We start from the raw sequence: 13,571 nt of genomic DNA, 5'->3' as shown, positions 1-13,571 counted from the left end.
CCAGTCATTGAATTCGACTGGCGAGATGATGCCTTCCCTCAGCAGGCGGTCCAATTCGCCTTCTATCTTTTCCCACATCACGTACGGCACCGCTCTGGCCTTGTGGTGTACTGGCCTGGCGTCTGGGTTTATGTGAATCACTATCTTGGCCCCCATGAAAGTGCCAATGCCGTGTTGAAACAATGAGCCAAATTTGTCCAGGATCTGTGAGCATGATACTCGCTCCACAGAGGAAATTACATTGACATCGCTCCATTTCCAGTTCATGACAGCAAGCCAACTCCTCCCCAGTAGTGCGGGACCGTCCCCTGGGACAATCCAGAGTGGCAGTCTGTTCTCCGAATCTTTGTGGGTCACGACTACCGTGGCGCTACCCAGCACCGGAATGATCTGCTTTGTGTAAGTCCGTAGCTGTGAGTCAATCGGCGATAATTTTGGCCTCCTGGCCTTGGATGCCCACAACTTTTCAAACTGTTTGATACCCATCAGGGACTGGCTGGCACCCGTGTCTAACTCCATTGATACTGGGATGCCATTGAGGAGCACTTTCATCATTATCGGTGGCGTCCTGGTGCATGAACTGTATACGTGCTCCACATGAACTCGCTGAACTTCAGCTTCCAGCGATTTCCCCCAGTGTCCATTTCTGCAATTTCTGCAGGTATTTTGCTCATCTCTGCAAACTCCGGCTGAGTGTGTGCCTCCACGCCTCCAGCATGAGTTGCAGTTTGAAACAAAAGGTCCCTTGCCAGTCGATCATCCCTGACTGCCCCTGTTATTGTCCTTGAGTGCACCATTAACAGGTGTTGATGGCCCCATTACTGGCCGCATTGTCCCTTGCAATGGCGTGAATCGCTGTTCAGCTTGCCATTGTCTCTGTCGAACTCCCCCTCTGGGTTCGACTACATGTTGGGGCATGCCCGACTGCCCTTGTCTACCTGGAGAACTGTGTGCTGCTTTAACAATGTTGAATCTCTGTCCCAACCATTCCTTAACACAGTACCTCTCATCTGTTCTGCTAGTGGCCATGCTCGCGTGGTTTAAATCCCAGTTTCTTGTCGCCATTAATACGTCCTTACTATACAGTATAAATGCACACGAGGCCCATGCTTGAGAGAAGGTCAGTCTGTGATCTGTCCTTTATTCCTTAACACTCAAGTGATGAAGGTGGGTGGAGCTTCCCCTTTTATACCTGAAGGTCCAGGTTAGGAGTGTCTCCCACCTAGTGGTCAGTGTTCTCACGGTGTACAACTTAGGTCAGTTTATACATGGGTTACAATGCTGGTTGAATACATGACAATCAACATCCTAGAAATCACCATTGACAAGAAACTTCACTGGACCAGCCATATAATTATTGTGGCTACAAGAGCAGGTGACAACTTTAGTGGCAAAAACAGGGAAGTAGAATATTATCTGAATGGTGATAGATTAGGAAAAGGGGAGGTGCAATGAGACCTGGGTGTCATGGTACATCAGTCATTGAAAGTTGGCATGCAGGTACAGCAGGCGGGGAAGAAGGCAAATGGCATGTTGGCCTTCATAGCAAGGGGATTTGAGCAGGGAGATCTTGCTGCAGTTGTACAGGGCCTTGGTGAGGCCACACCTTAAATATTGTGTTCAGTTTTGGTCTCCTAATCTGAGGAAGGACATTCTTGCTATTGAGGGAGTGCAGCGAAGGTTCATCAGACTGATTCCTGGGATGGCGGGACTGACATATGAAGAAAGACCAGATTGACTCGGCTTATATTCACTGGAATTTAGAAGAATGAAAGGGGATCTCATGGAAACATATAAAATTCTGACGGGATTGGACAGGTTAGATGCAGGAAGAATGTTCCCAATGTTGTGGAAGTCCAGAACCAGAGGTCACAATCTAAGGATAAGGGGTAAGCCATTTAGGACCGAGATGAGGAGAAACTTCTTCACTCAGAGAATTGTGAGCATGTGGAATTCTCTACCACAGAAAGTTGTTGAGGCCAGTTCGTTAGATATATTCAAAAGGGTGTTGGATGTGGCCCTTATGGCTAAAGGAATCAAAGGATATGGAAAGAAAGCAAGAATGGGGTACTGAAGTTGCCATGATTATATTGAATGTTGCTGCAGGCACGAAGGGCTGAATGGCCTGCTCCTGCACCTATTTTCTATGTTTCTAGGTCAGAGGCTGGGTATTCTGTGATGAGTGTCTCACCTCCTGACCTCCCCAAAGCCTTTCCACCATCTACAAGGCACAAGTCAGGAGTGTGATGTAATACATTCCATTTGCCTGGATGAGTGCTGCTCCAACAACACTCAAGAAGCTCAACACCATCCAGGACAAAGCAGTCCAATTGATCGGCACCCCATCCACCACCTTAAGCTTTCACTCCCTCCATCACCGACGTCCTGTGGCTGCAGTGTGTACCACCTAAAGAATGCACTGCAGCATCTTGCCAAGGCTTCTTCGGCAGCACCTCCAAAACCTGTGACCTCTACCACCTAGAAGGACAAGGGCAGCTGTTGTATGGGAACACCATCATCTCCAAGTTCCCCTCGAAGTCACACACTATCCTGACTTGGACATATATCGCTGTTCCTTTATCGTTGTTGGGTCAAAATCCTAACAGCACTGTGGGAGTACCTTCATCACACGGACTGCAGCGGTTCAAGGGGCGGCTAAAGGACAACTATGGATTGGCAATTAATGCTGGCTTTGCCAGCAATGCACACATTCTGTGAATGAATAAATAAAGAAATAAAAGATTCTTCACTCCTCTCCTTGCCTCTCAACTCATCTCGCCTCTCCATTCATTTCCTTGCCTCTCCTCCATCCAGCTTCTCTCCATTCATTTCTGCTCCATTTACCTCCTTCTCTCCATTCACCTCCTCTTCTCTTCTCTTCTCTGCATTCATCTCCACTCCACACCTCTTCATCTGTTCGACTCTCCTGACTTCTCCATGCCTCTTCATTCATCTCTACTCCATTTATATCCTCTCCTCTCCATTCATCTCCACTCCTCACCTCTGCACTCCATTAATCTCCTCACCTCTCATCTGCTCACCTCTGCATTCAACTGCTCTCCTCTAAAATCATCTCCTCTCCCCTTCTCTCCATTGACATGCACTTTTCTCCTCGCCTCTCCATTTATCGCCTCTTCTCCATTCATCCCATCGCCTCTTCACTTCTCACCACTCCTCACCTCCATTTATCACTCCTAGGGGCCAAAACTGCCCCTCTCAGAAAGGCCCGTGCCAACCCCTTTGCGTCCCTTGGGGAAAATTGCCCCGCTGGACGCGAAGTCGACATGGGGCGAATCCAGCGACAGCGTCTCATGACGAGAAGCTGTGGTGGCTGGGGTACCCCAGCTAACCTTAAAGGGGAGGCGGTATTGCTGCGGCCGCCATCTTTTTTCAGTCGGCCCAACAATGGCAGCCACTAGTGTGACGGGACCGCCACCCCGTCTTGGATGCCAGGATGCTGGCCCAGCCGACACCCTCCCTGGTGGCCCAATGGGTTCCACACCTCCATTAAAGAGGTTGCAGAGTTCGCAACGCCTCACCCCCCCTTAAAAGAGGAGGGACATTGTGACACATCAGCGCGATGCAGCACGGAAGTGCCGCGTTGATGTGCTCAACGCAGCGCTGAGAGTCGTGCCCCGTGACAGCCCTGCGAACACCCGGTTACCGCCCCTCACATTTTTTTGCCTCTGAGACCAATTCCACACTGGGGGCGGTGCTTCCAGCCACAGCGCTAAAATATCACTTAAATGGAAGTGACTGCCCAAAGCCAGCGCGGGGCAACTTTGGCCCACTAGTCTCCCCATTCATTTTCACACCTCCTCTTGCCTCTGCATTCAAAACATCTCGCCTTGCCTTGCCTCACATCACCTCTCTTCTCCCCTCTCCATTTATCTCTGCTATTCATCAATCTTTACTTCTCCATTCATTTCCGTGCCTCGTCTCTCTTATCCTGTCCTCTCCTCTCTCCATTCATCTCCAATCCTCTTCTTTCCTCTCCTCCCTTCTTTCATCTCCACTCCTCGCCATTTATCACACCTCGTCTCACCTCTCCTTGTGTTTAAATTTCCCAGATATCTGGCAGAGAACTAAATGCAGTGAGACAGAGTGGTCAACGGTGAGGCTAACCGCACTGACTATTATTAATTTGCAAATCGGGCAGTAACATCCAATGGCCGCACATGCGCAGTTAAATATATAATCAGGAAGTTGCTGTCCGAGATACCCTGCTGCTCCAGAAGCTGCGCAGCAACGCCACCTCGCCAAGACACTCACCAGTAAAATACATTGAACGGTGTGAGGTTGCTGTACTTACCTGATATATGAACATTAAACGTGCCAGAATATGTTGGGGAGGCTTAGAATCATAGAATGGTTACAGCACAGAAGAAGGCCATTCAGCCCGTCAGGCCCGTGCCGACTCTCAGCTAGTCCCACTCCCCAGCCTTTTTCCCGTAGCCCTGCAAATTCTTTCCCTTCAGAAACTCGTTTGAAAGATAAGATAAGATTGAGTCTGCCTCCACCATCCTCTTTGGCAGTGCATTCTAGATCTGAACCACTCGCTGCGTAAAATAGTTATTTCTTAAGTGACCTTTGGTTCTGTTGCCAATCATCTTAAATCTGTGTCCTCTGGTTCTCGACCCTTCTGCCAATGGGAACAGTTTTTCTCTATCTACTGTGTTCAGACCCCTCATGATTTTGAACACCTCTATCAAATCTCCTCTCCATTTTCTCTGCTCCAAAGAGAACAACCCCAGCTTCTCCAGTCTATCCACGTAACTGATGTCCCTCGTTCCTGGAATCATTCTCGTAAATCTTTTCTGCCCCTTCTCGAAGGCTTTCACACCTTTCCTAAAGTGCGCTGCACAGAATTGGACACAGTACTATAGTTGAGGCTGAACCAATGCTTTATACGTTCATCTTAATTTCCATACTTTTATACTCTTTACCTCTATTTATGAAGCCCAGGATCCCGTAAGCTTTTTGAACAGCTTTCTCAAACTGCCCTGCCACCTTCAACGATTTGTGCACAGCTACCCCCAGGTGTCTCTGTTCATGCACCCCCTTCAGGATTGTACCATTTAGTTTATATGTCCTCTCCTCATTCTTTCTACCAAAATGTACCACTTCACACTTTTCTGCATTAAATTTCATCTGCCACATGTCTGCCCGCCTGTCTGTCTTCCTGAAGTCTATTACTCTCCTCCTCACTGTTCACTATACTTCCACGTTTTGTGTCACATGCAAATTGTGCCCTGTACACCCACATCAAAGTCATTAATATATATCAGGAAAAGCCACGATCCTAGTACCCCTGGGGAACACCACTATGCCTTCCTCCAGTCTGAAAAACAACCGTTCACCACTACTCTCTGTTTCCTGCCACTTACCCAATTTTGTATCTGTGCTGCCACTGTACCTGTTATTCCATGGGTTTCAACTTTGCTGACAAGTCTATTATGTTGCACTTTATCAAACGCCTTTTGGAAATCCATGCACACCACTGAAACCGCATTGCCCTCATCAACCCTCTCTGTTACCCCATCAAAAAACACGATCAAGTTGGTTAAGCACGATTTGCCTTTGAAAAATCCGTGCTGGCTATCTTTAATTAATCCACACCTATCCTAGTGACAATTTTCTTTTGACTTTTGACATTTGTGACTCTTTCGATGCCCTCCGCTACTTTAACAGTTTCCAGTTTCCTGGCCCCAACCGCCTCCTTTTCACTATGGATGTCCATACTTCTATCCCCCACCAGGATGGCCTGAAGGCACTCAGCTTCTTCCTCGAGTAGAGGTCCAACTAGTCCCCATCCATCACCACCCTCCTCCGCCTGGCTGAACTTGTTCTTGCATTGAACAACTTCTCCTTTGACTCCACTCATTTCCTCCAAATTAAAGGTGTTGCTATGGGAACCCACATGGGTCCTAGCCTTTTCATGGTATGTGTGGAACATTCTTTGTTCCAGTCCTACTTGGGTCCCCTCCCTCACCTCTTTTTCCGGTACATTAATGACTGTATCAGTGTCGTTTCCTGCTCTCGCCCTGAACTAGAAAATGTCATTCACTTTGCATTCAGTTTCCATCCTTCCCTCAACTTCACATGGTCCATCTCCGACTCTTCCCTTTCCTTCCTCAACTTCTCTGTCTCCATTTCTGCAGATAGACGATTGACAAACATTCACTATAAGCCCATTGACTCCCAAAGTTACCTTGACTAAATTTCCTCCCACTTCGCTTGCTGTAAGGACTCCATTCCATTCTCCCAGTTTCTCAGTCTCCGTCGCATCTGTTCTGACAATGCCACCTTCCATACTAGCGCCTCTGACATGTCTTCCTTTTTCCTCAACCGAGGATTCCCCTCCACCATGGTTGACATGGCCCTCGACTGTGTCTGTTCTATTTCCCGCACTCACCCCTTCCTCACCTCCCGGAACCACGATGGGGCTCCTTGTCCTCACCTTTCACCCGACCAGCCTCCACGGTCAATGGATCATCAAGACCCTGTGTTGCTCGTTAATGATTCTTCAAGCTGATTGGTTATGGAGACACATAGTTGCTTTCCCTGTTGACACATGTTCCAGATGCCCTGTAGATGGCACTATCCTTTTTGAATGATTGGCTGAGAGGAAGTTCCAATTCAAAAGCCCATAAAAAGTCTATGGGAAAATGCAAGTGTTCGTCACTGATTGCAAAATCTAGCTCCTTATTTTTTGGTTCTCTATTGCTTGAGTTATTGACGTATTCACCTCTTCTTCTCCCCTTAATAATTATCTCTGGAGGAATTTGACTTCATCTGAGTTGGATTTAAGTTGACATCAATATGTCAATTTGTGGCAATGCAGAATCTAACTATATCCTTTCACATAGATATGTTACCTTTTATTTGTGATTTAATGACACCATCTGGAACAATTGTATTGCAATAAATACTTTTACAAGGTTCTTTGATATATTGTGAAGTATGGGATGTTTTGAGGCTTTCTCTTGACAAAAGACTCAAAGTATTATTTTCAACAACAAATTGGTGTTATAAATTATGGCTTTCGTGCTCATCCCAAGCACACAATATTGGACAAGTATTACATTTTATTTTTAAATTGATTGATATAATAAAGACAACATTGCTAATAAAACACTTAGTAAATATTGGTGCTGTCAAAGCTCACAAATATGGGTCCATGAAGAAGTGTGGGGTACTTGGAAATGATACCGGGTGGGAATTTGGTCTATAATGGAGGTAAATTGATTCTTCTTTTGTCCTTTTATCCAGGAGCCTGAACCAATGAGTTCTTCCCCTGATAGAATATTTAAAGTGGTGTTTATTGGGAGTTCCGGTGTTGGGAAGAGCTCGTTTATCCATCGCTTCTGCTGTGACCGATTTCTCACAGAAATTAATACCACAATTGGTAAATATGGAACTTTTAATTGCACACTTTAATTTCTTTTTAAATCTCTCCTTACCTTTCCTGTTATGAAGGGGCTAAATCGTACTGGAATACGGTTCTAACAGCTGATGTGCCTCACCAAAGTGACCATTTTTCATGTGTGATCCTAGATCCCAATAATCTAGGCTGGCACCTCAGTGCAAATATTGAGAGGGATGCAGGAGCTGCCTTCTTTCGGATGAGGCTTTAAACAGAGACCCTGTCTGCCCCGTCAAGTGGACGTAAAAGATCCAATGGCACTATTTCGAAGAGACACTGTCCATTTCAAAGGCAGTATGACAGCGTACTCTGAGAGTACACCATCATACCGATCGCAAAATCCAGGCCAATATTGGGAGGTGTTCCAAATAAATAGCAGAGAGGAATTTTCAATTAATGTGTTGAGTATTCATACACTAGTATCTAATGGTATCATTCTTGGGTCGAATTGTTTGCCAATTATGTTTTCTCCATAGCTGCAGGAATCAGCTCCTAATGTTACCATGAACAAATACTAACTGACTCAGTATGGACCCTAGGGGCTAGACTTTCCACTTCACATCGCCCATCTATGGCCCATATATCGCCCCAAATGGACCTCTATCGCCCATTTTGAGCAAAAAAGGGAAACTAGGCCAGAAAGATCGTCAGAAAAATAAGCCTCCAAGTTTTGGCTCACTTCGCTGAACTGATCGCCCACACATGGCCGATTTGAAGTTTCAGCACATGGCCGGGCTGATTGCTTGCCGAGAATATCGCTGGGTAATAGTTGCTTTTCCTGGGCTTTACTGAAGGAAATGGGCACTACGGATGCCATTTTGAAGATCGGAGGAAGGGTGGAGACAGCTTAAAAAAAAATCATGCTTAGATAGTTAGTTATTTAAGGGTCCTGTATAGATAGATTTATTCAGATTATTACTTATATTTAATTTTACTAATAGTAGTCTAGTGGATTAGGCATTTTTTTGTGAAAAGTGCATTTATACCAAGTGAAAATAATGATTGAAAGTGATAGGGCCTAGTGTTAGACTGGGGCTGCAATAGAGAGAGTATTAGTCTGAGATTGGTATGCAGTGTTAGACTGGGGCTTTTATAGAGAAAGTAGTTTAATAGATTACATTTTTGAGTGAAAAGTGCATTTATAGCATGTGAAAATAATTATTGATAGTGATGGGGCTATGCTTTCTATGCCATTACTCGTAACTGGTTTCTGAAAGGATCAATCGAAGAGGTGGCAGAGTAATGCATAGACAGAGCCAGAGGAGACGAGCGTACAGCCAACGAAGGTACAAAGAAACACACTCTTACCTCAACTTGTCTGAAAACGTGTGTCTTAGGAGGCTGCGCTTCCGGAAGGAGGTCATCGATGAGATTTGCCAGCTCATCAAGGGGGATCTGCAGCCTTCCAGCACTATCAGAACTTCACTGTCCATTGAGGTGAAGGTTACTGCAGCCCTAGCCTTCTATGCATCGGGATCCTTTCAGGCTTCAGCTGGCGACATCTGTCGTATCTCTCAGCATGCCACACTGCTGCATTCGGCAGGTGAGTGAAGCCCTTTATGCTCGCAGGATGGACTTTATAAGGTTCCCTATGGCCAGGCAGGCACAGACCAGGAGGGCTATGGATTTTTTGAGAATAGCAGACTTCCCCAAGGTGCAGGGAGCAATAGACTGCATGCATATTGCCCTGAAAGCCCCTTTAAAGAACGCAGAGGTGTTTTGTAACAAAAAGGGATTCCACTCCCTGAATGTGCAGCTTGTTGACCGCAACCAACTAATCATGACAGTAAACGTTACATTTCCAGGCAGCATCCATGTGAGAGTGCTATCCCTGACCTGTTTGTCAATCAGCCAGAAGGTCACGGTTGGATGCTGGGGGATAAAGGATATGGCCTTGCCAGTTGGCTGATGACCCCATTGTGTAATCCCATCACTGAAGCAGAGAAATGTTACAATGAAAGCCACATAGCAACATGCAACATCGTCGAAAAGGCAATTGGAGTCCTAAAGCAACGCTTCAGATGCCTCGACCATTCTAGTGGCAGCCTACAGTACCATCCTGACCAAGTTGCTGAGTTTATTATGGTGTGCTGCATGCTGCATAACCTAGCTATAAGGAGAGGACTACTAATGCCAAATGGGGCTGCAAATCCACGTCCAGAAGGAGGGAAGACGGAAGAGCCAGCCAGTGAGGAGAAGAGCCGGAAGAGGAGGCTGGTGAGGACCTAGGGGAAGCCAATCAGCCTGGTGATCTAGCCATGGTCCCCCCCCCACAAAGACCAGTGGCAGTTACGCGGTCACTAAGCTGTTGCGTCAGCAGCTCATTTATGAATGCTTTTCCTAAAGTTACATTGTGGATAGTCAAATTTACAATTACAATTACGGTTAAGCAAAAGTTGGATTTGCGTTGAGTTTTTGCCTTGCCTGCACTGGCCTGGCATTTGCATTAATGCTTAACTTAAGTAACCTTTTGTTATAATAATAGAATGCATAACTAATGCAGAACAATTGTAAAAATGTGATGCTTAACGTAACTATAAGAGAATGCACAACAATTACTAAACTCAAGAAAATTTTTTATTTAACAACGAATTTTAAAAATATTTTAATCAACACCCTCAAACCCCCACCCCCACCCCAAACAATAATGAATGCATGAACTTTAAAACATTTAACATTTAACATTTACATTTATATTGAAAAAACAACCCCCCCTCCCTACCTGCGGCCACGTTTCCCTCCAGGTCTTTAACCACCCCGTGTTTTAACACCACCCGCCCTTTTTGGTCCCCACAGATCGAGACGAAGCTGGCGTGCAGCGGACGACGGCAAGTCTGGAGGTGTCGGAGTGGAAGGTGAAGCATGATGTTCATCTTCCGAGTCAGGAGGAACTGTATCCTCAGTACTCGCTTGAGTGCTAGGGGTTACACTTTGAACCAATACCTTGGGGTGCAGCGCCGTGTCCAGCCAGCAACGCGTACCAAAGGACACTGGTTGCGGCAGCCTGCTCAATGATCCCCTCCAAGGTCTGCCGTGCGCTCTCAGTTTGCATGACAGACCAGTTGGAGAAGTTCGTGGAGAAATGGCTCCAGTTCTTGGAGAACTGATGGACCCCCTGGATAAGCTCGCGACCTATCACAACCGTCTCCCTGCACATGGAGATCAAGCACTCCGTCTGCCCTTCCAAGGTAGGCGATTGCTCACCTTGCTGCACCGGTCTCCGTGGAGTCGGCGTGTGCAATATGACGCGCCTTGGCGTCATCGGCTGCACACTGCTTGGTTCTGGTGCCTCTTCATCCTCCGGTACATCACCCCCACCCCCCCACATCAATAAACGGATCCTGCAGGAGCTCAAGATCGTCGTCCTTCTCCTCCTCCTCCTCCTCGAGGTGAGGAAAGTGCTCCTGTTCCTCCATTTCCATTTCCTCCTGCTCCTCCTCTTCCCCCTCCAAGGTTGTTGGTGCAGCTGCTGGTGCCGGCTGGAGTTGAACAAGCGTATCAAGTTTACCTTAAAAACACACATGACATTTTTACAGAGTTTATTACATCATAATGGTGAACATTACCAAGAGACGTTACATATCAATACTTTTCACTACCCCAGAAAGCTGTTGTCATGTATTCTACATGGTTACTGCTTGTGCTATTACAAGGTGTGCCACCAGAGGGCACTGCAGTGTGAGACTTGTAGATTACCTGTACAGGTGTGCCAGGCCTAGTATAAAAGGCAGGCCACCATGTGTGATCTTCACTCTGGAGTTACATTAAATGGACTAAGGTCACTACAGTTCAAGCCACAACACATTGTCTTGTGGAGTCATTATTAGAGCATCTGAAGACATAACAATTGGCGACGAGATTACGGACCTTCACGCGAAAATGGCTAACCTTGGTACGTTGCAGCAGTTCGCCGATGGTGATGATTGGAAAACCTTTGTGGAGAGGCTCGACCATTTCTTCATAGCAAACAACCTGGCAAGCAACAATCCGGCCACACTGGCTGATAAGCGCAGAGCTATCCTGCTCACCAGTTGTGGACCCACCGTCTGGCCTCTTCAGGGACTTGCTGGCACCAGCAAAGACAATGACCAAGACGTACGAGGAGCTTGTAACGCTGATCCAAGAACAACTCAAGCCGAAAGAGAGCATCCTCACAGCCAGACACCGGTTTTATACACACCGATGGCCTGAAGGCCAGGAGATCACGAAATATGCTGCAGACCTCAGAAGGCTGGTGACACCATGTGATTACCTCGCCGAAGCGGTGTAGGATATCTTTGTCATCGGAATCAGCCATGAGAGCCTTCTTCATAAGCTACTATCTGCAAATACCACAGTCACTCTGCAGAAGGCCATCTCCGTGAGCCAGGCATTCATGACCTTGACTTGCAGCTCTAGGTGGATGATTCATCCTCAGGACTCAAACCCGGCAAGTACTGTGCACAGAGTGGCACCTTTTAGAGGTTGAACTGTAAAATGTGAATCTTCTCAGGAGAGAGAACAGGCCCACGAGTCCCTTAACTCAGAATCCACTGAGGGGTCTAATCGAGTAGCACCACGTTGGCGTTGCGAAGCGAATCACAGGGCTCACCAGTGCCGTTTTACAGACTATGTATGTAAAGGATGCAGCACAAAGGGCCACCTCCAGTGAATGTGTAAAAGAAATATGACTCACTGTGTTGAAGAGTCTGCAGATAGCCATGAATCCAGCGCGGATTATGAAGCGATAGTCAGAGAGGTGGCTCAGCCCCACGATGAGGTATATAGCAGGTTTACCTGCATCACCGAATGCTCTCCGTTGAGGATGGAAGTGGACACGGGGGCGAGCCAGTCAGTAATGAATCAAGAAGCCTTTGCGAGGCTATGGGACAATCAGGCTGAACGACCTAAGTTGGTCCAGGTTCAGGCAAAGCTGCGCATCTAGACCAATGAACTAATCCCAGTCATTGATAGTGCGGATGTAAAGCTACTCCATGACGGCGCGGTGCACAAGTTACCCCTGTGGATTGTTGCAGGCGATGGACCAACGCTACTGGGAAGAAGGTGGATGGAGAAGATCCATTGGAGCTGGGAAGATTTCATCCCTCCAGCGATCGACGTCCCCACACTCAGAGGCAAAGCAAACCCCCACCTGTGGTTGGACCCGGCACCAGAGAGCAGACCAGCACAGCACCCGAGGCACAGACTGCACAGCACGACTGCGTGGAGATGATCTAGCTGAGACGACCCGAATATACCTTCCAGGCTCCAGTGTCCGAACTCTGAGGAAGAAAATCGGACCCAGAGGCGACTTCCCAGCTTCGGTGGCGGAACCCGGGGAGCAGAGGATCACAGCAGTCGACATCGTGGATGGAAGAAAGATGGCGCCCAAACCACGAGGTGAGGTGCTGAAGAAAAAATGGCGGCAGCTGGACCATGAGATGCAGCGCTGATGGAGCAACACGTGGTACCAAGCGAAGAAGAGGATTGGGATAAAGATAGCAAGGCTCCCGTAAAGGAGGCCCACAACTCACCACACTTAAAGGGACAATTCCACACTCTGTAACAGCAACTGTGAGTTAGATGTAAAATGTGTAATTGATGATCAAAGTTGTGTACATGCAATAAGCAAGGAAAAATTGCGCGATTGCGATCGGAGCTACAGGTTATTTACAATAAGTAATGAAACGTTGTGCGATGTAGGATTTTAACTGCATACAGTCAATGCAGCTGGAAAACGCCCATTGGGAGCACACAGGTCCAGCGAGCTACCCAATGCTGTAGCCTGCATTCCTGGGACTAGCGTGATGCACCACAGAATGTGGTCACAAGCAGCCAATATAGACAAGCTGCAGAGCAAGCGATCTCAGGAGGGCAACGGCACCAGTATCGATACCCTGCCCCTGATCGGCTCCACCTCTCTGGCACCTGATGGCAGCAACCACCACGAGCCTGAAAGAGCAAACTGCACTAAGGCGCAGCCCCCAGACCCTATCACCACCAAGGCTACACCCGGGAACAAAGGGTCACCCGCAACGGTTCTCCCAAATGGGACTGGGACCAGCCAGGATCCCAAACCAAATAACGCCCAGTGAGTCAGCAGTTCCCTGTGCACTGCTAGATGACTGCTCCTCAGGGAGCAGCAGCGACCCGGGGCGCAAGGAAA

The 13,571-nt window shown here is 47.4% G+C and overlaps 1 protein-coding gene across 1 annotated transcript in view; it reads left to right on the top strand.

Moving 5' to 3' along the window:
• Positions 1-13,571, top strand: part of cracr2b (calcium release activated channel regulator 2B) — a 207,416-nt gene that overhangs the window by 162,900 nt on the left and 30,945 nt on the right. The window contains exon 12 of the mRNA XM_070898566.1: positions 7,273-7,408. Coding sequence (XP_070754667.1) covers positions 7,273-7,408 — 136 coding nt within the window. The remainder of the gene's footprint in view (positions 1-7,272; positions 7,409-13,571) is intronic.

The sequence above is a fragment of the Pristiophorus japonicus genome, chromosome 14 (assembly GCF_044704955.1).
Source record: "Pristiophorus japonicus isolate sPriJap1 chromosome 14, sPriJap1.hap1, whole genome shotgun sequence".
NCBI classification, from domain to species: domain Eukaryota; kingdom Metazoa; phylum Chordata; class Chondrichthyes; family Pristiophoridae; genus Pristiophorus; species Pristiophorus japonicus.
Note: the sequence above shows the minus strand (reverse complement) of the source record. Positions and strands in the feature narration are given on the sequence as shown.